Source organism: Notamacropus eugenii, chromosome 2 (genome assembly GCF_028372415.1).
Source record: "Notamacropus eugenii isolate mMacEug1 chromosome 2, mMacEug1.pri_v2, whole genome shotgun sequence".
Lineage (NCBI taxonomy): Eukaryota > Metazoa > Chordata > Mammalia > Diprotodontia > Macropodidae > Notamacropus > Notamacropus eugenii.
The window spans coordinates 342,923,790-342,950,524 of NC_092873.1; the positions used below are offsets into that span (position 1 = coordinate 342,923,790).

The window sequence follows — 26,735 nt, forward strand, 5'->3', positions numbered from 1 at the left end:
GGGCCAGCAAGAGATGTTGAGGAAAACAATACCTTAATGAGTTTGGATGCTGAGAATAACATGCAAAACAAAAGGAATCAGTTCAATGCAAAGCTTTATTGGAAGCAATGGGGAAGAGGGGGATGGGGAGAGAAGAAAAGAGAACCCAACATATAACTCAGACATATATGCTAATATAAAAGTATAACTCACATAGAGGAGCACAGAAGCAGAGGTCCATTCAGAAGAAATGGGGTGCTACCACTATAGGGGAGGGTGTATGCCAAAGTGCTCTTCTGAGAATGAGGTTCCTATACTATGAAGTTCTGAAGGTTCTCCCTGAAGTTGGCAGAATTGGGTTATGAGAAGGTAGGACAAAATAATATTTTGGGGATTAGTTATCAAAGAGAGGAAAAAAAAAACTGGTGGTAGAAAATATTATTTGGGGGACACAGCTGTACTAACCTTCAAAACATAGTCAGTATTTTTCCATGAATATGTTCTGTAAGCTTATAGCCCCCTTAAAGGAAGACTGTTATGATGGCATTGAAACCATCAGGCCTAATCTTCTAAAAATGTTTAGAGTCTACACACCATAGCACTCCTTAAGGGGAAACTGTCATAGTAGTCTCAAGACCACCAGAACTAATCTTATAAATGCAGGTCTGACCATGTTATCCCCTAATCAATAAATTCCAGTGCTTCCTTATTACCTAGAGGATCAAATATAAATATTTATTTTTTAAAAATTAATTTATTTGTTTTCAGTTTTCTACAGTCACTTCCATATATCTTAGATTGCCCCCCCCAGACAGTGTGCAATCTTATATAGGTTCTACACATACATTCATATTAAATATATTTTCACCTTAGTCATGCTGCACAGAATGAAAATGAATGGGAGAAACCATGAAAACAAACAAAACATAACATAAGAGAAAATGGTCTGCTTCATTTTGTGATCCAATTTCATAGTTCTTTTTCTGGATGTGGAAGCCATTTTGCCTCAAGAATCCATTGGGAATTTTTTAGGTCCATGCATTGCTGTGAAGGGTTAAGTCTACCAGAAAAATTCCTTGCACACTGTGGTTGTTGCTATGTACAAAGTTCTCCTGGTTCTGCTCCTTTCACTCAGCATCAGTTCATATAAGTTCTTCCAGGCCTCTCTGAAGTCTTCCTGTTCATCATCAAATACAAATTTTTCTAGTCATTTAAAACTTCACAATCCAGTCTCTTCTTACCTCTCCAGTTTCTTAACTCATTATTCTCCTTCATGAAATCTACAGCTCACTATACTAACCTAATATTATTTTCTCCCTACGTGATACCCTATCCATCTCCTTTCTTCCTATTTTTGCAATATCTGTCCCCCAAACCTGAAATGTTTTGTCTCCTAATCTCTGCCTCTTAGAATCCCTGGCTTATTTTAAGACCCTACTCAAACACCACCTCTTCCACAATTCCTCTCCTGATCCTCTCTGCCTGCTAGTGACTTCCTGTGTAAAGCTAACTTCTACTTATTCTGTGTGTGTGTGTGTGTGTGTGTGTGTGTGTGCGCGCGCGCTATTTCCTCCACTGGAGTGTAACCCTCTTGAGGGAAGGAACTGTTTTTTTGCCTAGCATACAGAAAGCATTTAATAATCATTTATTGATTGGCATGTCTTCTGAGAACTGTTGCTATCTACTCAAAATTTCTACTCTACCCTGTTACAGTAACTTCTTACTTGTGGAAATTGATTTTAGAAGGAAATGGATAGCCGTTTTCTTAAGATTTCCAAAGCTTTGGGATTTTGAGCTCAGCTCTGGTTACATTTTTATTATTCTTTTGTCATCAGCAATCTTAGAAAATCCAGCTTTTTGCCATTTTGCATGTAAACATTTAAGCCTTTTCCAGTAAAAATGTGGTTATTTACAAGTAAAGTTAGGAGTCTTTGAAAAAGTCATGTTTTTAGGATCAAAGTGGTTTGGGAGGATTAGTAGTATCTTTCTGAATTTTAAGATACTATGTTCAGTATGTTTGGGAGAGTCGACAGATTTACTTTTACCTTCTGTTTTAAGATCAAGTATATATTGCACATTATAAAGCGAATTGTCTTTCAGGTACAATGATTGCTCAATATTCTTTCCAAAGTAGATACTGTGATTCTGTTGAACTTAGTTGCTAAGTACCAGAACAAATGCAAACCACCAAGAACCAACTGAAAAACTGTCCAAAATCACTAATCATCAGAGAAATATGCAAATTAAAGACAATGATCTCACACCTATCAAATTGGAAAAGATGGGAAAATTCAGTGTTGGAGAGGCTATGGGAAAAGGCAATAAAACTGTTCAACTGTTCCGGAAAACAATTTGAAATTATGCAAGAAAATAATATTTCATATCTTTCTGACCCAGAGATCCTACTTATTTAGTTTTATATCTCAAGGAAGTCAATGATAACAAAAAAGGACCCAAAAGTTAAAAAAAAAAATACCAGCATTATTTGTAATAACAAAAAGCTAGAAACAAAATATCTACATGACGACTATGGAAGAGCTGAACAAACTGTGGTATATTAACGCAATGGAATATTATTTAACTGCAAAGAATCATGAATATGAAGCATTCAGAGAACCAGTGGAAGACTTGTACAAAGTGAAGCAAACTAAAAAAAACAGAGCCAAAAAGACAGTACACACAATGATTATAACAGTGTATATAAAGACAACGCTGAAAGATAATAAAACTCAAAAGTAATAAATCAGACTATGTTGACAACAAATGAAAGTATAAAAGTATAAAGTATAAAAAGCACATATGCCCCCTTTCTATAAAAAAGTAGCAAACTACAAATGTGGAAAGTGACAAATACAAAGAGTTTCAATCACTATTAGAAAAGTTCAATTAATATTTTGGAGGGGAATGTAGTTAGGTGAGTCATCTGGCTACTTGTGGGGAAGTGTCTGTTTCAATCAATTCATCAATGAGTATTTATTATATATCCAATATGTGCCAGATACCATGTTAGGTGCTAGATAAACAAATACAAAGAGTAAAACAATCCCTACTCTGAAGGAGCTTACATTCTATTTGGTGAAACAGCATGTATATATCTAAGTATATTCAGTATATTATCATATAAATACCAACTAAATACAAGAGAGGGAAAGCAGGCACTAGCAATTGGAAGTAATCAGGAAAAGTTTCAAAGTGGTGCTTGAACTGCATCTTGAAGGAAGAGGATTCTACAGGGTAGTGGAAAGGTGGAAGTGTATTCTAGGCATGGGGATAGACCATGCAAAGACACAGAGATGGGAAATGGAATGCCATATATTAGAAAAAGAGAGAAGGCTAGTTTGGCAGGACCACAGAGTACAGTACTAAGACTAAGTGTAAAATGAAACTGGAAAAATAGGTGGAGACAGGTTATAAAGAGGTTTAAAAGCAAAACAAAGGAATTATCCTAGAGCTGGGGTTCTTGGCCTAGAGTCCATGAACTTATACTGTGAATTTGTGTAATGGTAAGGGAATCTGAAGATCTTCTCTGCCCCTTAACAGGCCCATGTGACCTGCTTTGAGCTTTGACCCAGCCCACAGCTTGAGTCAAACGAGCTGATGGTGGGAGGAGTTTGCCAAATGGATAAAGCAGGAAGGGCAGAGCTGAGAGCAAGGCAGAGCTGAGCACGTGAGTAAGAGAGGGAGTGATTTTGCCTAAGGGAGCCTGTTTGTGGGGAAGGCAGATGGAGGGAAGGCTTGGGGATGGCCATGCTCCCTGCATTGAAAATGTGTTTAGATTTCTTGGTTATTATAACGGATTTAGCTTTCTGGTGTCTGAATAAAGTCTTGATTTCTCTTTGAGGAAGAGAGTTTATATTTTGCAAATTTACCCAGGAAATACGCATGCATATCCATAGCTGCTGCTGGGGGTGCTGCCCTGGTGTTATAACTTATTTTTAAAATATCTTGGTAAATATTTCAATATATTCATTTCCTTAGCAATTCTATGTATTTTATTTTATTTGATACTTTTAGTCACATTCTCAGAAGGGGTCCATAAGCTTCATAGAAAACATATATTTAATTCCTAAAGAAACTGCATGCACTATAAGATGTTAGGTTAACTCTTTTCAAACTTTCACTGGTTCATATTTGAAAAAAGGAAAGAAATAGCCATTTCACACCATTCTGGGATAGCTGACAAAAACAGAGACAGAGAAAGCTGCTCCATCCTCCTGTCCTATCAAAATCTAACCAAAATCTTAACTCTAAAAGAGTGCCCTCAGCAAGTTTTATGGGTTGATTGATCAGAGACTGAACAAATCACCAGTGCATATGTGGATCTCATCACAATTCAAGCAGATGTTAAAGTTTCACCCTTTCTGGACACCACCAAATGACAAACCTATTAGACAGGAAAGAAGTCAGAGCATTCAGGAAAATTTCAGTTGATTTAAGTCTCCAATATCACAGCCAAGAATCACAGTGCCCCAGTGACTTCCTGAAACTGATTTCTATATGGCAACAGTGTGATATGTAGTATTTTTAAATCTAAAGATAAAATGAAACTCAATACTCTGTTCACATTAAGAAGGGAAAATCCTGAACTTAAGAAGTCTGAGATGATTAGTATCTAGCAACTGTTAGGGAGAACTAAGTCTTCCACAAATCTCTCATTTCCTACTTTATTTTTGCCTAAACTAAACCCACCATAAAAAAACAACTTAAGAACCCACCCCTTCCTCCCTAGCCCAAGCTCCCCCCCTGCCAAAAAGAGAAGAAATCAAGGTTAAATGCAAAGATTGTATCTAAACATTAGAAATTCTGGCTTGTGGCAGAACTCCTGCCAAGATGTTCAGGGATCACAGGTGATCAAAGAAGATTGCAACCAAAATTCTTTCCTGACATTTCCCACACACTAGTTTCCGTTGCCTAGGTATCATGTTAAACTTAAATCACTGTTTTAGGCTGCGATGGAAATTTTCTGAAGTATATTAACTCCTGATGTTCCTCAAAGAGATTTCCAATTCTTGAGTCAACCTCACTTACCTGTCTCTCGATCAGGGTGCTGACAGGCTATGATTTGTGTGTCTGCTAATCTACTAGATTAATTGAACTGGGCTTTGTGATCCAGTTGGTGTATTTTCTTCCACTTGTAAAAATGGTAATCGGGAAAAAAAATTATAATCAGGAGGAGTCTCTACTAATCTGTTTTGTTAGAGCACAACCCATGGAACATGCAGAGATGGACTTGAGGAAGGGAAGGAACAGGCATTCCATGGAGCATCATGTAATTAAGCTGAGCTCCCAGAACCCTTTCAGTGCCAATGTCTATCAGTGCTGAAGGACTTAACTTCGGGATGACAAATTAATTCACTTATTGGTTCCGTGTCATAGGGACCAAAGGATAAATGGGGGAGATGCTGCACTCTTCAGGATTGCTATAATAGCATAGGCAGTTGCTTCAGAGATCCACCTCAAGAGGCAGATGTGAAGATTCCCCTATCTCCAACTGAAGATAGGAAAGAAATCTTCTCTCTATGAAGATCCAACAGTGCTCTCATCCTGAAAGATCACCCTCACCCTACAGTCCCTCCTGATTCATCACTTTGTGAAGATAAAATTTTGATCCACCTACTTAATTTAATCAGTATTCAGTTCATTGATTTAATAAATATCAGTGATTGATCAGTGAGTTAAGTAGGATAGAATTAAATTTGATTTAGTTAAGCCAGTCAATGTTGTAAGAGTCAAAATCAATCAATGTACTGATTATATTATTTGTACTGATTTATAAAATTGTTTCACAATGCATAAGTTAAACTTGTTATAAGTACTTTTATTAACTGATGATAGGAATTTACTCTATAAGCATTACCTCCATCTACTCCTAAGTGACCTTTGCTTGACCACAACTTCCAAAGGGTCCCTGTCACAGTGCTCTTGAACCCTAGAATGTTGCTGACCAAACCCTTGCTGAGATGGCCAAATGACCTGCAAAAGGTCCAAGACGTCCTGTGGAAAGTCTGGTAATGAAGTAGTTGTGGCTGATGGCAGTTGATGATATAGTCCTTAGCCAATCATCAGAGTTCCCCCACTTCTGGAGATTAGTCAATCAAAGGAGTTAACCCTCTCCTGAAGGTACCTCCCCAGGAATTCCCAAGACCTATAAAACCTTTAAGCCCATGAGCAGAGGCCATTTTGACCAAGAGGAAGGTCTTGGGTCCAGCTGCTTAGGGACCACCAGTCTCCCTGATAAACTGATCATGCTCAGAGCTCTGCTTCAATTGCCTTTTGTTGTACATTGAAATTGTGTGACCAGCAACTTCCTTCTGTAACTTCTATTTTAAGGAAAGTAACCCAGGTCAAACAGGTTGACTTGATTCCTTTCTGTGCTCCAATCTTCCAGTCCCCCACCCTAGACTTTTCCAGATCCCTTTAATCAGAGATTGTCATTTGGCTTATATTCGTATTCTTAAAATTTAGCACAGTGCCTGGCCCAGATCTTAATAAATGCTGGTTGATTTGACTTGGCATAACCAGATCTCCATGAGACAGAGACATATAATGAGCTTTAGAACCCCAATGACACCACTGCAGCATTTACATAATTATGCAAAGCTCCTGAGGACGAAGCAATGTCCATATCCAGGTTTGGATGGATATGAGAGATGTTGCAAAGGAAAAATACCCACACAGGAAACTCGATGACTAACTGGAATAGTGTTAGCAAAAGGAGACAACTCCAAGGTTTTGAGTCTGGTTGACTTGGAAGAACTGATAACAGAAAAAAGGAAATAACAACAAAAGTTTAGAGGCATATGGAGATAATGAGTTGGGTTCATTTATTGCCAGTCTGAGGTGCTAAAGGGATATTCAGGCAAAGATATCTAGCATGTGACTGGGAATGTTGGTCTAAACTGGAGTGAGAGAGGTGAAGACAACAGACAGAAGACAGATTTGGGAATGATTCATACAAGGAGAGAACTGAAATCATGAGAGATAAGGTGAGATTTTCAAGGGAGAAGAAGGTCAGAGAAAAACTTTGGGAAATGTCCATATTTAGAGGGCAGGAGAAAGAAAAGAGCCAACAAAATAAACAAAGAAGAAATGGTCAGATTAGCAGGAAAAGAAACATCACAGTGTGGCTGTTGTTCAGTCATTTGTTTCAGTCGTGACCAACTCTTCATGATCCCATTTGGGGTTTTCTTGGCAAAGATCCTGGAGTGGTTTGCCATTTCCTTCTCCAGTGCATTCCACAGATAAGGAAATTGAGGTGAACAGGGTTAAGTGACTGTCCAGGGTCACACAGCCAGTAAGTTTCTGAAGCTGGATTTGAACTCAAGAAGATGAGTCTTCTTGACTCCAGGCCCAGTACTCTATCCACTGTACCTCCTAGCTGAGGGAAGCCTTGAAAATTGGTCAACAGTGTCAAATGCTACAGAGAAATCACAAAGATAAATACAGAGACAAAGAAAACATGCTTTAAAAAAAAGTTCTGAGATCCAAATTTTTAAAAAAGCAACAAATGATTTTTACATGTAATTTGGGAGAAAATAAGTTACTTTTTTGAAAAGAAATGTACTGTATACTTATTTTAGGAAGGTAAAATGTGTAGAGAGTTTATTGAAAAGCAATGTAAATAAAACAAAAATTGTGAGGTTAAAAAAACAAAGAAAAGGTCTTTCAATTTGATGACTAGAAGATAATTGGTGATAGTTCAGAGAGTTTAAGTTCAGTAGAATGATAGGAGTAGAAGCCATCCTGGGAGAGGTTAAGATATGAACTAGTAATGAGGAAGTCACTGAGAAGAGATTACTTTTTTGCATTTGTTGGTATGTCCAAAGCAAAAACAAAATTAGCCGTGGAAAGGAAGGTAAAAGAAATGATCTCTTCTTCCCAAATAAAAAAAATGTTACTGACCTCAAAAAACATCAAAAAGTCCTCAAATAATTAGAGTTGATGCTTTTATCTCTTTTTTTTTGTTGTTGTTTCAAAGATGGCTCACTGGGTAGGAGAGAGGAAAGGAAATTTTCAGAAATGAAGGTGACATAAAAACAAAAGATATCAATAAAATTAAAATTTTAAATAAAAAAGCAAATAGACATGCTTTTTGACACTGAAAATATAGAATTATGGAAATAGTTATAGAATTTCCAGCAGCAACACCAAAGCATCACTGTTTATGTGTATCTAGACACACATATATACATACATGTGTTCTCTGTATATTAAGAATGGGCAAAGAAGATCTGGGCAAGCCGATCAAAGTCGCTCTGCTAGTCTGTTCTTCCACAGGGAACAAAATTAAATGAGGAGGAAGGAAGCAGTCTCAGAACTGCCTGAAAAGACTAGGCTCTCACTTGTGGAATGCAAATGAAGAAAGTACTAGTAACAGATATTTTGGAATTATTCCCTTCCTTGTAGGCAACTACTTCCGTGTTAGGTCTATATATATATTCTTTTGACTAATAAAAGGAATTATTGTGTAAGTATCTTATTCTGATACTTTATACTTCAAATTGCTCCATGCAGAGTTAATAGACAATAGCCATATGGTCATTTTCATCAAAGTGTTGTGGTAAATGCCCTATCTCTTTGATTTATCTATGAGATACCCAATGTTACCAAGTCAAAATACACAAATCAATCACAAGCATTTACACACCTTCTATGCACCAGGCACTCTGCTAGATGCTGGAGATACAGACCCCCAAGTGAAAGAATTTATATTCTATTAAAACCACAAGATACAAGGCAAAAAAAAAAAAAAAAAGGTTCTGAAAAATATCTCCAAGATGAAATTCAAGATTTCTAAATCCTTTATTAACTTTTTGAAATATGTAAATATTGTAGTATTTGCTTTTTGTAATATCTCTGAAGAACATTTTATATCAATGTTTAATTGGGATTCTAAGTAATCTGAATACCTGAGCTGATGCTTAATTTAGTCTACCTGTGTTAGAGGAAGACAAAACATCAAATGCAAAGTGTCGTAAAAAGGTAGAACAAATAACCTTGCAGCAAATATTAGGTCATACTATGTCATCCATTATTGTGATTCAATTTTGCAATGAAATGCAAAATTGCAAAAAATTCCAGTAAGCATTTTGTTCTTCCTTTGTCTGTAATGCATCTGGAAGAATGATTGAAACATCAGAAAAACAGAAGAGGTTCAGATACTGTAATTCTGATCAATAAAAACTGATGCTAATGGTTCAGAGTTGCAAATATGCATGAAGCGTCCAAATTAACCTTACAGAGGACATGACCACCAATGGTCAATGATAGTTCCAGGAAGGAATAACATTTACCAAGATTATTAATTTTTAACTTGTTAGACATTAACTATTCATCTGGAAGTAGCTGGTAGCCCAGTTTTTTCTTCTAGGGATGAGAGTGGTGATAAGGGAGGGATGAAGAGCTCAGAAGGTTTAATGAATTCTGAAACAAGTGGGTATACCAAAATTAGACTGAAATGTCAAAATCTCTAAGGTTCCTTTCCACTCTTAACAAATACAAGTATATGAGCTTAAAAAGATATGTGAACAGCTTAAATGTTACTTAGGATAATGACAGGATCTTGGAGCCAGTTCCCTATGCTCTGTCCTCCTGGTATTCCCCACTAAAATCTCTACTTAGGACACAAATTCATGATAGGAGATTGGTCTGTTCTGGCCCCACCATTAAGAGTCTTTCATCTCTTAAATCCAATAGTTAACAGATCACTTAAACATCATTTTGTAACAGACACAATGTTGAAATTAAAGTATTACTACAGCTTAAACCAGACAAAAGTAGTATAAAAAACATAATTTTAAATTTCAGCTGGCATCACCATGCTCAAAGATGAAAATGTTCTATCTTTCCAAGGTCGAGTCTAATCTTCCTGCACATTCCCCTGATGCTCCCATGCTGGAGGAAGAAATAACTCAGTTATTCACAGCAAGGAGGAAACACAGGGCTTGGAGATACTGCATAAATTTCGCTGATTCTCTTAGGTGCAACTATCAAGTGAGCATGACCTTAGTACTTGTCCATCTTTGGATCTTTCACCATAGTCCCAGCAACTCCAGCTCTTCTTGGCATACTGTCATCTTAAGCCTTCCTGGCACAAAAAGCCAAGCCTCACAAAGGGAGACTCTCTCCTACAAAGGGAGGTTCGTTTCAGAGTCTGTGGCAACCTGCTTCTTCTGTTACATCTGTCCAATCAACCAATTACAGCTACATTGGTACTGAAGCCATACTAGAAATTATTACTTGAAGAATATCACCCAGACCTTCTCTATCCTTGCCGCATCCAGTTAAGACAGAACACATGCTCCTTCTAAAAAGATTATGTGCCTTTAATGTAGGATTCACTGATGGCAGACTGCTACTTACATGTTAACATGTTCAACTCTTGTCCCCTTCCTCCCATAAATTCACCACAAAAGGTCTGATATATCCCACTGTTTTGTTTGGTTATTTTTTTGGGGGGGGGGGAGCCACTCCTCAATTTCTTATCATTGAAAAGACTAACACAATATGCAATGAAGATAATGCAATGAAGATGTTAATCAGTAATACCTCACTTTTATCAAATGACTAGTCTGTTTTTTTACTCAAACATTTAACCGATACTTTTAATCCATTTAACCTTCTTACTTTCTTTTACATAACATACTGTAAACTGCTTGTTCCCAACAACGAGCGTCTCTCCATGGACCTCTGTGGGGTGACTCTCAATTTCAATTCTTCAGGGAAATGCAAACATATACCACACTACAGGAATAATATTGTTATTAAAAATGAGGTACACACTCTATAAAGGTAAAAAATGTATGACAGGATGCAGAGAAACTACATTCATAATAGAAAATCTTTTAGACAGATGCTTAACCTTGAAGTTAGCAGTTTTTAAAAAGAAGTTTCATTAATTTATTAAAGGATCTGGTTTTGTTTTCTCTTGTAGTTCAGTGTCTATGACAAACTAATCAAGATAAAAGCACAATTATAATCCAGTTGTTAGAATATGATTTTTTAAAAAAAATTTATTTCATCAAATATTTTCCAATTATATGTAAATTTTTAAAAACATTTTTAAAAATCCTTAATTCCAAATTCTCTCCTTCCTTCATGCCCCTACCCCCTCCTTGAGAAGGCAGGTATTTTGATAATTGATTATACATGTGAACATTTACGTAGAATATACACAAAGTAAATACCAAATAATTTGAAAGATAGCCCACTAGAAGTTGGAGAATCAAGAAAGGGTTCATAAAGAAAATGGCACTTGAGCTGAAGCTTTGTAAGAAGCTTCAGGAAAACTTTAAGCCTTAAGAAACAGAAAGAGGAGAAAGTACATCCCAGGCCAGGGAAAGATAGCCTGTGCAAAGGCATAGAGATGAGAAAAGTATTATCCTATGTGAAGAACAGAAGCAGGTGAGCTTGGCTTACAAATAGGGTACATAAAGGGGGCATAATGAAGGCCCAGAAAGATAAGCAGATGCCAAATTGTGAAGTGCTTTAAATGCCAAACATAGAAATCTGTGTTTTATCCTAGAACAAGTGAAAGTCATCACTGGGACTTTTTTGAATAGGGGAATTACATGCAGAGATCTATACTATAGGACTTTGGCAGCTACATAGAAGATGGAATGGAGAGGTGAGAGATTAGAGGTAGGAAGACTCATCAAGAGGCTATTTCAACATAAAAAATAAAGAGAAAAATGACCATATGACATAAACATTGGAGGTTCCACCAGGAAAAAAACTAGAGGAAACAAGATTGAGTAAACAGGTAGCTTTCATGTAAGGGTTGAATTCTTAACAAAATGTGATAGAGGAGATAACAAAAGACAAAACAGATTATTTAAAGAACAAAATAAACGTAGCTGGGATACGCAGAAAAACCACTAAGTGTGAAAAAAATTGCAATAAATATCTCTGATAAATAGAGAATTGATATAACAACTAGAAGTATCAAAGATACGAAGAAACAGTTCTCAAAGGAGGAATTGTGAAGTATTTAAAAATTTTTCCTTCTTAAAAACATGAACTCGACAAATACCAATCAATGATTATTTCCCTATACAAAGAACAAAAAAAGACTTTATATAAAGCCATATTTCCACTCTACTTTTTTGGAAGGCACATTTCAAATTTAACAAAGTATCTCCAATATTGCCCTGATTGTCTGTTTCCTTCTGAATCTCCTCAGCTCTTTTCTGTTTATTTTCATGATTTCCCTACCTCAGTCTCTTTGTTTTTATTAGTACTACTCCTCCAAACTTCTGCCACCTTCCAATAAAAGACCTTCTTTTTAATAAATAAATACAGTCACACAAAACAAATACATACATTGGCTGTGCCTAAAAATACGTATCTCATTCTGTACACCTCGAGTATACTACCTCTTTGCCAAGAGGCGGGAAGCATATACCAGTCTTTTGGAATCATGACTAGTCATTACGTCCATAAGAGATCTCAAGTCTTTACAGACTAGTGTGCCATTGCAATGCTCTAGTCATTGTAAAAAAAAAAAGTTCTGATTCATCTTATCTCACTCTGCATCAGTACATACATGTCCTCTCAGGTTCTCTGAATCCATCACTTTTATCATTTTTTATCGTGAATTATATAATTTGTTCAGTCATTCCCCAATTTAAAAAAGTACTATTTGTAATTTTTATATATATACACATACATACGTATATGAGCATATACGTATATATGTGTATCTATACATACACATGTGTGTATGTATGTATGTATGTGTATACGTATATATGTCCTTTCCCTCTTCCTGAGCGCTTTCTAGATTATATACCTAGCAGTGGTACCACTGGATCAAAGATACACATAACGTAATGGATTTGTAGGTTCAGTTCCATACTACTTTTCAGAATAGCCAATTCATAGTTCCACTAACAGCGCTTTTAGCATGTTTGTCCTACCACAGCTACACTAACCATGGTCATTTTCATTTTGTGTTTTTGTAATCTGAGAGTTATGTGATAGAGCCTCAGACTTATTTTAATTTGCAATTCTCTTTATTAGCGATGTGGAACACTTTTCCCCTATGGTTGTTAGTAGCCTACCTTTCTTATTTTTAGAAATTCCAGGAAGCAGGGGCAGGAAGTATAGTTCATGAAGACTTGAAGACAGTTCTGCAGACCTCTGTGTAAAGTGATTTTTATGTAATGAAGATGTGGGAAAGAGAGGGAGAGAGGCAGGAAGAGGGCAGCAAGGTGGGAACAGACTAATAGTAGACAGATGTGGGTGAGTAGATAGAAGAGGGCAAAGGTGCAGCCTCAAGAGCTCATGTGGTCCTCTAGGTTCTCAAGTGTAGTGGATTTGTTCACTGAAGTTTGGATTCAGTCAAAGGGTCATACTTGAGGACCTAAAGGGCTACATGCAAAGGTGGCAGGTTCCCCACCCCTGGTCTAAGAGCTAGAGGTCTCCAGCTAAGCCCCAAATCTGCAGCAGTTGGGATGGCCTAACCTTTGTTCTGCTTTCACTTGGAGGATTGCCTTTTTGGGGGGGGGGGGAGAGTAGGAGGCTATGAAGCACCAAGTTGAGGGGCAGGAGTGGAGAGAGGGCATATAGTACTGTACAGTAAAGGTAACAGTATTTTTTTTTTTGGAATATTTCTTTCAGAATCCTTTACATAGTCAAATTTGCATAGCATTACGTAAAGTAAGAACTGTCTGTATAGACTGTTTCTCAAGGAGTTCCAATGACAAAAGGAGGAGATAACTTTTTGAGATGGTAGGGTCTAATGAAGGTTAACTCTGAGGAGACTTAGGCATGTTTGAAGAAAGAAAAAAAATGATCTGATAGAAAGGTAGGGATTGAAGATTCCAGAGGTGACTGATACTGCAATCTGTTGAAGAAGAAGACAAGGTATGAGATTAAGAGTCCATGTAAAGGGTCCATGACAAAAAGAAAAATCATTTCATTGTCACAGAGAAAAAATAGTATGACAGGTAGGCATTTTGAGAGGAAAAGAAAGGGAGAAGAGTGCTTTGGCCTAAATTTTCTCAGTCAGTTAAGAGGCAACAGCAAGGTACTTAGCAGAGAGATGCAGAAGGGGAATTTGTGGATGATCTGAAGGTAGAAGAGACGATTTGAAACAGCTTGTGGGGGCCAAACAGATAAGTGGCCAAGGGATATGAATAAACAGTTCTCAAAAAAACAATTGCAAAGTATTCATAGCCACATGAAAGAACGCTCCAAAATAATTATTAAGAGAAATACAAATCAAAACAACACTGAGGTTTTACATCACACCCTGAAAATTGGCAAAAATGACCAAAAATGGCAACAGTCAATGTTGGAGAGGATGCAGAAAGATAAGGCACACTAATAAATTGTTGGTGACACTGTGAAATGATACAAACATTTAGAAAGCTACACTGAATTATATAATGATTTAAAAAGTCCTTTCAGCCAGCTGTCATTGATAAGAAAAAAGTGCCCATATGCTCCAAAATATTTATAGCAGCACCTTTTGTGATAGATAAGAATTGTAAACAAAGTAGACACCCATCAATTGGGGAATGGATAAATAAACTGTGGTACATGAACATAATGGGATATTACTATGGAGTAAGAAATGATGTGTGTAATGAACATAGAGAAGCACAGAAAGATCTATATGAAGTGATGCAGAGTAAAGTAAGCAGAGCCAAGAAAACAATATACACAGCAACTACAACCATGTAATCAGAGAGAACCACGCACCAAAAAACCAAAAGTAAATGCAACAAAATTATAAATATCCAGCAGGACTCAAATAAAAAGTTATGAAAATATACCTGCAACCAAACCCTACTTGGAGTGGGAGAGTCACAGGTATTATACCTTGCATATGTTTATGGACTTTTTCAATGCATTGTTCAGTTGATTGATCTATTTTTTCCTCTCTAAAAAGGACTATTTGTCAAATTGATTGGATCTCTGAGAGAGGGAAAGATACTTGGGATAACTATGATAACATTAAGAAACAAAATATAGGTGATTATTCAAGAACTCTTCCCTTACTCACTGTTCTGAAAAGTTTTCATATTTCTTGCTCCTCTTATTTACGATAGAATCTTTTATGTCTAAGTCATGTCTCAAATTGGAGCTTATGGTATAAAATGTTGGTCTAAACCTACTAATTTTCTCAACAGTTTTTACTGAAAAGTATCCACCTCAGTAGTAGAAACCTTTGGTTTTATTTAACATTCTCCTACTATGCTAACTTACTTCTAGGTCTTGTATAGTAAATGTGTTTCATAGATGAACTTTTTAAACATTATCAAATAGTTTTTGCTGATTATTACTTTGCAATATAGTTTGAAGTGTAGTATTCTAATTACTACTACTAGTATTCCTAGAACTATATCAAATAATAATGGTGACAATAGCCATCATTTCTTTACTCTCAATCTCCCTGGAAATGCCTCTAGTATTTCCATTATATATAATGCTACCTCTTGCTTTTACCTACACTATTTACCACATTAAGAGATAGTCTATTTATTCCTATATATTTTCAAATTGTTTTCACGTAAAAGGGTGCTGCATTTTGTCAAAGGCCTTTTCTGTGTCTATTGTTATAAGTAACTCTTATTGTCTTCTTTTATTATGAGTCTATCAGTTTATAATTTTCCTAATATTTAACCAAATCTGTATTCCTATTATAAATCTAATATGATCACAGTATAATCTTCCTTGAAATAGTTTTAGCTTCTTTGTTAATGTCATTCGGTAGTTTGTATCAAAAGTCATTAAAGATATTGGTCTATGGGTTCCCCCCCTCCCCCTCCCTGTTTGTCTCCCGTTGGCTTAGGTATCATGACCAATTTGTATCATTGAAATATGGTAGGACCCTTTCTTTCCCAACGTTTGCAAGCAATTTATTTAATACTGAAACTGAATTTTCTTTGAATGTCCAATAGAATTTATTGGTAAATCCATCTGGTCCTGGGCATTTTGACTTATAGGAGTTTCTTCATAGCTTCTTCAATTTCTTTTTTCCAAAACTCAGTAATTTAAATGTTCTATTTCTGTTTCTGGCAATCTGGCTATTTTACATTTGGATAAATAGTCATATACTTCCAGTTATCAATTTTGCTGGTATATAATTAGGCAAAATACTTTCTAATAATATCCTTTTATTTCTTCTTAACTTGTGAATTCTCCTTTATCTTCCTTAATATTGGCAATTTGATTTTCCTTTCATTTTTGGAAATCAGATTATCAGACATTTTTGTCTATTAATGATTTTTTGAGGGAGCTGGGAAATTCCTAGCTTTACATGCGATTTTAATGGTTTTCCTTTTTAAAATTTTATCTCCTTTGATTTTCAAAATTTCTACATGTGCTTTTTCATGGTGCTTTTCATTTTTTCCTTTTTAAAATCCAGTTATATTTGTATTGATATCCTTTGTTTTTATATCACCTATGTTTCTATATTCTTCATTCCATCCATCACCAGAGAGCCATTCCTAATAATAAAGTACAAAGAATGGAAGAATAAAAATTTTATTAAATGCCAAGAAGTTTGAGCATCCCAGACTGTAAGCGTCCCTTACTTCACAAAGGATCAAGAGGAGATGTCTTCTCATAGCACTTCTTTCTGTATTTGCTACTTGTGCCACCCTCTTTTTTTGGTTCAGATAACTGAAGTAAAGAACACTTACTTCTTTTCCCCACTCCTCTATGTTTGTATACCCTTTCCCATACAAACACCATATGTAAGTGAAATAGGTAAATTCTTCCCTTTTCGTCCCTAATTTCTTTCCTAGCATTTTCCTTTTCCCTCCCCATTCCTTAAAACACAACAAATCCACAACCAGGTTCTGTGTCTCTTGACATACAAGAGATAAGGCTTCTGAAGGAACACATCTTGCTCCCTCTGTCAGAAGGTAAGCACTTTATCATAGGTTTAGACCTTTCTATCTGCTTAAATGAATTTTCTTTTCTAGCTTTCTATGTGTTAACAATTCAAAATTTCCACTGAGGCCTGGTCTTTCCATTATGAATTTTTTAAAGTCCTCTATTCCATTCCTATAAAATTATACTCAGTTTTGCATGGTAAGGTTTTATTTGCAAACCTCTATCTTTAAGTCTTTCGGAATATTGTATTCCAAAATTTTCTCTCCTTTGTTACAGCTGCTGTTAACGTGTGGGTAAGGATCCTATATTTTCTACCTTGCCCTTGAACTCTTTCTTCTCTAGATGCTTGCATATTTTTTTCTTTGACTTGGAAGCTTTGGATTTGACTAAGATATTCCTGTGTGTTTACAATTTGGGGTTTCTTTTAAGGAAGCGATCAGTGAATTATTTTTATATTCACTTTATTTCTGCTTAAAATACAGCTGATAAATTTCACTTTATAACTTCTTGAAATATGGCATGCAAGAGTGTTTTTTGGGGGGGGGGGTTGTTTTCAAGTAATCTAAAGATCCTTAAATTATCTCTACTTGTTTTCCAGATTAGTTGTTTTTGGTAGTAAATTGCTTACATTTTCTTCTATTTTTTTCTATCTTTTCACTTTCTTCTAATGTATTTTATTGTCTCACAGTCACTAAGTTCTGCTTATTCCACTCTCTGAGGGAGTCCACCACTACTTCTGTACAATTTCCCTCCTTCTGTTCTAAGTTATTCCTCCAGAACTTTGTGTTTTTTTATTTCTTGCTTCATTTCTTTCAACCACTTATAGTCCTGTGGCCAAACAAATATTTTTTTCTCTGAAGTTCTGCTTCCAATTTGCCATGGAGCTATCTTCCTCTGGATTTATGTCTTCCCCTTCTTTTAGACTACAGTATTTCTTCACAATTTTTGGTGTTTTCTTATGTTTTTTTTTAGTTTCAGTTCTTGGAATGGGATTTTTGCTCAGATCAGTCCCCTCTGGCACTCTTAGATAGATTGCCTAGGCCTTATTTGGGTTGGTCTCCTCTTCAGTATAAATGCTGCTGCTGCTGGATGGAGCAGTTTAAATTAGGTCCCACCCTCTGCTTTAATCCCTGGCTTCTATTTCAGTCTCCTGGTGGTCACTGTGGGTTGTGGTAGTCTCTGACTCTTCCTTATATGATCTCCACTTGGTAGTTGATTCTTTCTCCTGCTACAGTCCTGAAAGGCCCCATGGATGGTGGAGAACATACTGTTCTTAATCATTCTGCACAAAATTCCCCACTCTTCCCTATATTGTGCTGGGATTCAGGTACTGTGTTAGCTTTATCTCCTGCTGTGGCCCCCACTGCTCTGAGGATTACCTGGCTGAACTTTGTCCCCTACGCAGTAACCTCTAGGTGCTAGTTCTGTCTTCCAATTCTGGTCTGACAAGCTAGGAACAGGATTTGGTTACAAGAGCCCAATTACTAAAGTTCACACTGGTCAGGTCTGAGTTTGCTTGCAGGAGCTACCTGTCAGAGCTTCTTTTCAGCTGGCTTTCTCCTTTACCTGAGCCTGCGCTAGCTTCCTTGGTGCAGCTCCTCTCCCTGCCTAGAAGCCTCTTTTTGTGTACTTCTGAACTAGATGGCAGAGTTTATTAGTGTGGGCTTTTTTCTGGTTTTCTTCATCACTGGTCTTTCTGGGACCTTTTTCAGATATTTACTGGGATTTATGTGGGAAATCGAGGTTTCTCTACAAGCATTCATTTTGCCACCTTAACTGGAAAATGATTTCAAACTATTAACAACCATATAAAAGATTACTCCAAATAAGAATTTAAGAAAAATGCAAATCAAAACAACTTAGAATTTTAACTTTATACTCCCTCTGCCTGACTGGCAAAAATAACAAAAAGTAAAAATAGTCATCGCTGGAAGGGCTGTGCAAAGACAGGCACACTGATATATTGTTGGTGGAAATGTGAATCTGTTCAACCACGTCAGAAAGCAATTTGTAACTATGCCTCTCCCCCCCACCCCAAAAGTGACTAAAATGCCCATACTCTTTGATCTCCTTGCTCAGTATAGCACTTAAGAAGGTAAAAAATGAAAAGCCTCATAGACACCAAAATAGTCATAACAAAATGTTTCATGACTGCAAAGAACTGTTGAGACATTTTTTTAATGAAAGAGAAAAAAAAGAAAATAATTAACGATAAGGTAAAAAGACTTTTAATGATGCAAGACAAAAATTTTTCATTTTTAACACACAAAAAGACATAATACAAATAAAAACTGAAAAGAATGGAAATCAGAAATTAAGTGGTATTCTGATCTCTCCAATGAATGCTTTCTTAATGTATTTCATGATTCAATATTTTTAAGCAAGAAAACGATAGAAGCAGGCAAAAGTAGGTTTGTATAAGCTGAAAGTAAAGTTACATCACTTAAGGAAACAAAAAAATTTAAACTCCAAACCACTAAGCTAAATTAGTGGTGTTCATTGATATGCCCTATGAGGCATCACTAGACTAAGTAAATGTTTTGGTCATTACAATTAATGTAGTCTAAGATCACATTGGCATTTGCCCTCCCTCTCTGCAAGTAACTTGTCCCTTCTAAAATTATCTTATCTTTTCCTGTCTACGTTGTACATCCCCTTAGGTAGGACGTAAGTTCTGTAAGTTCCTTGAGGACAAAAGCTATTTTATTTTTTGTCTTCATATTTCCAGGCATTTAGCAGACACTTTGCTTTCTGGTTAAATTGGAAAAGGGAAAGGGTCTAGGAAAGGATCTATAATATAGAATGAAAGAATGAACTAGACCCCCCAAAGCTAGTTTAATCAATCAATGTTTTAAGTTCTCTGATGAGATAAAAGCACTTTGCAAATCTTTTACAGTATGACAAAATATCAGCTATTGTCATTTTTGCTGATTCTGGCTGACCTCAGTAAAAGTCTTCACTGCCTTCTTTCTCCCCAGAATCATATCAAATTAGTATCCTTTTTTATTCTTTAAAACAAAACACACTACCACTACATTCCCTCTAAGCACATGGATGATACTGTTGATAAAGTACTAGGCCTAGAGTCAAGAAGACCTAAATTCAAATCCCACCTCCAACGATTATTAGCTATGTGACTCTGGAAAAGTCTGTCTGCCACAGTTCCCTCAACTGTAGAGTAAGGATCATAACAACACCTGCCTCCCATAACAGTTGTGAGGATCAAATGAGATAATATTTGTAAAGTACCTAGCAGAGTGGCTGACATATATACTAAGCACTTAATAAATGCATTTCCTTCCTTTCTTTCCAATATACCTCTCTCACCACTGAATTACCTTTTGAAATAACAACAAAAAGAAGTTAGGCAAACCATATTCACCACCATATACCTGTTCTAGTTCCCCAATGCTACTGAGAAGAGAGAAGTATTTTACAGGCCTAAAACTGATCAATGCAATTAACCTGAGTTTGGCTGCCTGTTTTCATTCCTTCGTAGTGTTTTCATTCTACTTACTGCAGTCATCGTATATACTATTCTCTTGGTAATACTCTTTCTTCTACAACAATGCATGCAAGTTTTTCTATGTTTCTCTGAAATTTTCATATTTATAATTTTTTATACTTATAAGAATGTATCTTTACAACTAGTTTGAAAATAGCTAAGGAACAAATTAATACAGACACATTTTTCTACCCTGGCAGACTTCCTGTTACGCTCCTCCTAGAGCCCACTTCTAATTCTCCCAGATCGCCTTCATTCCACCCGCCTTGTGGCTACTTCCTATTGTTCCTATTCCATCTCAATGCTATTTCAGTTCAAGAACCAATAAATATAGATAAAAACTAGCATTTATTAAGTACCTTGGTGTTAGGCACTGTGCTAAATGCTGAAGTTATAAACAGGGGCAGAACAAAACAGAAACACTGACTGCTCCCTGATCTCCTTGGCTATTCTATTAGTCTTCGGGAGGCAGCTGGATGACAGATAAGAGTACTGGACTTGGAGAGAAGACCTGAGTTCAAACCCTACTTTAGACAGTATTTGAATTAGCTGGGTGCTCTTGATCAAGTCATTTACCTTCTCTCAGCCTCAGTTTTCTCATCTGTAAAATAGAGATAATCGCCGCACCTAAATTTCAAATGGATAATATGAGGATCAAATAGAGATACCACAGATGACAAAGTGCTTTGCAAACCTTAAAGTGCTACAGTTGTTATTACTGTTCTTTCATCGGTCCTCAAATATAGATGAGAAGGATTTGTAGAGTCTACTTGGGTATTTAGTCTCAGACCAGAATAAGCAATGCATTCACATAAACTAATCTTAAAATACTAAGATAATACTTCATATTCTCATTTCCTGCTGTGTGTGTGTATGTGTGTGTGTGTGTTCATGTTAAATTCATATCAGTGAACTCCTTAAACACAATGGAAGGCTGAAGTTCATGAATTCTTAATGAAAGATCTTAATATAGAAACAAGGGATGAAAAACTCACTTGGATCAGCTAATTATTTCTGTATTCCACTGAAACAGACTCCTCTACACAATTTGTTTCCAGAGATGGCACACTGACATAAAATTGCAACAGAACCTTGGATTCTATTCCTGGGGTTTCTGATTCTGGTAAGTAAGTTTTTATCTTATTCTGGGCCTCTTGCACATTTCTGGGCCTTCTATTCACCATACCCCATCAAGACCATCCCTCTACTTCCTCATCTTTCCCGCTCCTTCCATGTGCTATAGAAGAATGTAAGTTCTTAGAGGACTATCTTGGTTTCTTACTTTTGTATTCCCAAACTTCTGACATAATGCCTAGCACACAGTAAACAACAAACATTCTATGTATCTAAAATAATGCTGCATTAAAATTCTTCTGGAATGAGGTGGGGTAAGATATGATCTAGCATGGAAAAAACCTGTTACTAATATCAAAGCTGCTAGCCCATCCACTAACTTGGTAGCCTTCCAGATATCTAAACTATATTGATTTAAATAGTTTTTTGATTAAGAAGAAACAGCGTGCTTCCCTTACTCTGCTGTGGGGAGAAATGAAGTAGGATTGATGCCTTTCCCAAGGTTACCCAGAGTCAGTATCAACAAGAGTTGACATTTCTATCATGCTTTAAGGTTTGCAAACTAATTTACATATATTATCTTATTTGATCCTCAAACAACCCTGTGAGGTGGGTACTATTATTATCTCCATTTTACAGATGAGGAAATTGAGTAACAGCCAAGAAGAGGAGTCAAGAGTCTTGACTCCTAGTCAGACTCACTAGCAGCCTTTAATCTAGTGAAAAGTTAGTTGTTCTTGAGACAGACACAAGCCAAGGAGAGTCACATCACAAGCACTATCCCAGAAGCAGAAAGGAGAAGCCAAAAGAAAGGGAATACAACTGCAGAACAGACAGACTATAAAAAAAAAACTTCTGATCATATCTGAACATAAAGCAATTAGATGCACTTAGTCCTGCATCTTGGTTAACCTTACATAACTCCTTCCTATTACGTCACTCAGAAGAGTCGCTAATGGACCAGGCACCTGGGCAAAGGAAACAAAATTTCATGTGCTATTATGATGCTGCATTTAAATGGCTATGCAAACACTGGTCCAGCTAGGAGCCTAAAATAAACCCAGATGCCAATCCCTGTGGAATTTGTCACCAGAGTTGTTTCAACACTACACACAGGTACTGATGCCCCATAGAACAGTATGATTCTGAGAGTTACTTCTAAGACGTGTTTGATTTGTTGACAAATCATACAGACAGGCTCTTGAATCTAAACCAAAAGAGAATGCTTGTGTTTGATGAGAAACATAGGCATAGGTACAGATGGGAGTGATCTGTAAAATCTCTATTTAGATATTCTTAGATCAGAATAAATAATGTAAAATTGAATTTTAAAATACTAAAAAGTGACACTTCATATACCTTTTGGTGGACAAGGCATAAGCTCAGGAGGCCTCTGAAAGGAAATCACTGTTTTCCCCACATTGTAAGGAGATGGCCATGTAGGAAAGCATAATGTCTTATAGTAGGCCTTTAATGAAAGACTTAAATTGAAAATACAAGTTGTACCTCACAGAGATTATGTGGCCAGTTACAAAAATTTAAGAATAAATAAATTCTGTACTGACTACCATAGTCAGGAGGACTGTGAGGAGACTGAAAAAGGAAGGAATAAATGGAGCATATGGGGTCAAAACAACAAATAACCTACTTCTTAAGGCCCAAGGAAACTTAGGTCTGGCTGGCTTTAGGACTGGGCCAAAGGCTCAGTAATTTCAAAAGAAAGCTTCTGACTGCTGGTAAATTTTCCACATTGGTTTTCAGCCAAAGGAGGCATTTGCCAGTCAAGTCTCCTTTTTGTGAATTTATTCATTAGTAACTTTAAAGCACTTAGGAAACCAAACATTAAGCCCGATTATTTTAAAAGGAGCCACTGATACTATTCATGATTTAGTAGCCATTTTAAATTCCTCTGATCTCTACATTCCCACTCCCCTTACAGTTGTGCTATATATAATAATAATAAAAAAACAACTGGAAAAAACCCAAATGCACAATGGGGTTGGGAAATGGGTAAGCAAACTGCGGTGCATTAATGCAAAGGGCCATTACGTTGCCAGAAAAAAAAAATGGCAAATGTAAGAATTATGAGTAAATATAAAAAAGATCAATATGAAGAAATATACAGAAAAAACACATTACTTGAAATATTGCATATATACTACTTATATCTGCATAAAACATATTTGGTACAATCATGAAGATCAGAATAGACAGAAATACAAATATTTATTCAGTATGTAATATATGCCAGGCACAAGTAACAAAGAATTTTTAGTTGCTGTTTGGATATATTTATTTTTAATAAGTTAAAGTTGATTAAATATAAAAATTAATCTTTAATGGGCCCCCTGTTTGTCATGTTCAAAAATCTAAAATTCATCAAAACTATTTCCATGAGTCCATCATGCTACAATTCACAACATTCTAAGCATTCTTTTGATATGCCTTGATTGGAAGGATAGGAACACAAAAACGAGAATATGATAGCAAATTAAAAAAGCGCTGTTTTAACACGGTTAATCAGTTAGCCTAACCACATTTTAACTAATTCAGAATTATATTCAGAATTTGTCCATGCAGGAACCATATGGTAATTTTTTTATGATGACTTCAAAACTAGTAGATAATTCAAAGTATAAGTCACTGGACTGGAGTGGAGGGAAACAGAAAAGGCAGATAAAACCAAAATTGTAAACAAAGGTAACTCCTGAAGCCAAGACAGAAACAACTTTTAAACATGGCAATAGCCAGGAACTGAAAAGGCCAAGGAGAGAGTTTGAGCCTGGAAATCAGGAACTAGCTCCTCTATTGTCTCAAGATTAAGAAGCCTAGCTGCAAGGAGTCAAAATTTAAGTTATAACATACAAAAAGGGAAGGTAGGGGAAAAAAATACATTTTTCAAAAGCCCATAAAAAGGCACCAGAATCCCCACGCACTTGAGACATATGCAATGAACAATAAACATCCACTTCCTGAGGACATAAATAATAACGATGAGTGCTTATTAACATAACATCCTACTGCAAAAAGCAGCATTTTCCAACCAAATTATCAAATGAATTTTAAGAATGAAACTGCTACTACTCAAGTTTCATTTGGGGGTGGTGGGGAATAGAGAGAGGTTAAATGTGTATGTGAGCATTTATGTAGAAGACCCAGCTGGAATCTGCAATCACTTCTGCCACTAGAAAATGGATTACAGTCTCTTCCTGTGATGGGGCCTCTCTCCCTGAGTGACATCTTCATCCAAAGACCCCCCCTTCATAATGAGCCAAGACGTTCCATTTCTCAGTCTCCTTTGTCTCCCCATGTGAGGCATCCAATCTAGCAAAGGACTAACTTCTCATGTGCCCACTCCCTAAAAACCAGATCTTCCAATAGCAATGACCCAGATGGCTGAAACATTTCAGGCCTTATCCAAGCAAAGAAAATCGTGGGGGTGTGGGGGGAGGGAAAGAGGCAGGGAAGGGTAGAGGACACAGACGGTAAACAAGGGTGTGCTTGTGTGTCACCGATATCAATCCACGTTTTGGGAAACAGCCACAAACTAACAAAATATGTTTGGTCCTAGTTTACAGGCTGCCAAACCCTTTGTTTCCAAAGCATTTATCAATCCATTTCCCCCAGCTCCAATGCAGACAGCCATATGGAAGAGTGATGTTCCGTTACAACCTGGGAGCAAGAAAATCCCTTTAAGTCCCACTCCAAATTAGTGGATTTGCAGCAGTCAGTAGGTTGGTTCCTAAAGCGTTTTTTCCAAGAAGTCCAAATATGCTTAAGATTGACTTTTTTGAGTAATCACTTATTTTCACCGCCTATCTGAACATGCACAAGCAACTTTTCCCCCCTAGATAGCTCCCATTTCAGCCTTTTCAAAGGCACTTCCAAATGCTGAAATGTCATCATTCCCTCAGTTCCTATAAAGAGCACCACCACCCCCTCTTCGGCTCTCAACGTTTCTCCCCCAAGCCTTGGTTATCATGAATACTGTACTACACATACCATTACTCAGGACTGCAAAGCATCTGACTTGCCTTCACAAAGTTCCCCATTAGCAACTATGTAAAGGTACTCGGGATAAAATAAGAGCAAAGCAAATTCCTTCGCAATAAAGAAAAATACACACATATTTCACATATAATATACGTATTTTCCCCACGGAACTTCCCAGCCAAGCCTCCCTGACGCCTACACTGACAAGGCAGGGCCTCTCCTTTCTGGATGGCTTCTGGGCCGCGCACAATGCAGCCCGTGTCGCTCCCCGGGGGGTCGGCGTTCAGCACTCCGGGAACAGGCTCCATGTCTCCCTCCACCCCCGCCCCTAGCTTGCAAAGTGCCGACGGGCGCCTCAGTCCCTGGGCCCGAGCAGGCGCGAGGAGGCCCGGAGAACCACCTCCCAGAGAGTCCGGGAGTCCGAGGGCCCTGCCCCGCGCTCCGCACCCGGGGCTCGCCCTCAGCCCTGCTGCAATGACTTAGCACCGGGTCGAGCCGCGGGGCCCAGTGCACCTGCCCCGGCCGGTCCCCACCCTGGGGCCCCCTTCCCGCCTCCGCCCCCGGGCTCCCTCGCAGGCTCGGCCACCACGCGGGCCCCGGGGCCCCGGCTCCCCGCTACCTCCGTCCTCCCGCCCTCTCCCCCCGCCGCCCGCTGGGGGCCCTCACTCACCTTGGTCTCCTTCACGTGCTGCTTGACGCCCTCCGGGTACCACTGGACGCGCACGTAGCCGCGGCGCAGGGGGCTGGCGCGGCTCTCCTCGTTGCCCGGGCCGCCGGACTCGGAGCCCCCGGAGCTGCCGCGGCCCTCCTCGCCCTCCGAGTCCGAGTCCTCGCCGTGGATGAGGCGCACCAGCCCGAAGCGCACCGAGCCGCGGTAACGGCCCGACACCAGGTCGTGAGAGAAGAGAAGGCGCTGCGAGCCGGCGGCCACCGGCCCGGGGCCGCACACCGGCGGCCCACCCGCCGGGGCCGGAGCGACGGGCGCGGGGGCTGCGGGATCCGCCATGACTGCTCAGCAAGAGTCTCAGGCGGCGCAGGCAGCCCGGACTAAGGGAAACTGGGGGGGAGGGGGTGCGGAGCAGGGGGGGGAGTACCGCGGGGGAGGGGGCGGAGCTAGAGGGCGGGAGTAAGGCTACGGGGCGGGGCTGAGGCGTGATGACGTAAGACGCGCCGCCCGCCGTTGTCAGGGAACGGAGGATGCGGTTGCTAGGAGCCGAGGCCGGCTCTCGCTAGGGGTAGCCGAGAGGATGGACGCGGAAGAAGGGAAAGAATCCACGAGGGAAGAGGCGGGGCTCAGACTCGGGAAAGGAAGAAATGGACTTGGGGGCCGGATAGA

General features: G+C 38.1%; 1 protein-coding gene across 1 annotated transcript in view; it reads right to left on the reverse strand.

Annotated features, from left to right (window-relative positions):
* UBE2O (ubiquitin conjugating enzyme E2 O) overlaps positions 1-26,426 on the reverse strand; it is a 72,357-nt gene extending 45,931 nt beyond the window's left edge. Inside the window, exon 1 of the mRNA XM_072645797.1 lies at positions 26,070-26,426. Within this exon, the coding sequence (XP_072501898.1) occupies positions 26,070-26,405 (336 nt within the window). The 5' untranslated portion in view covers positions 26,406-26,426. The remainder of the gene's footprint in view (positions 1-26,069) is intronic.
* Positions 26,427-26,735: the final 309 nt, after the last annotated feature.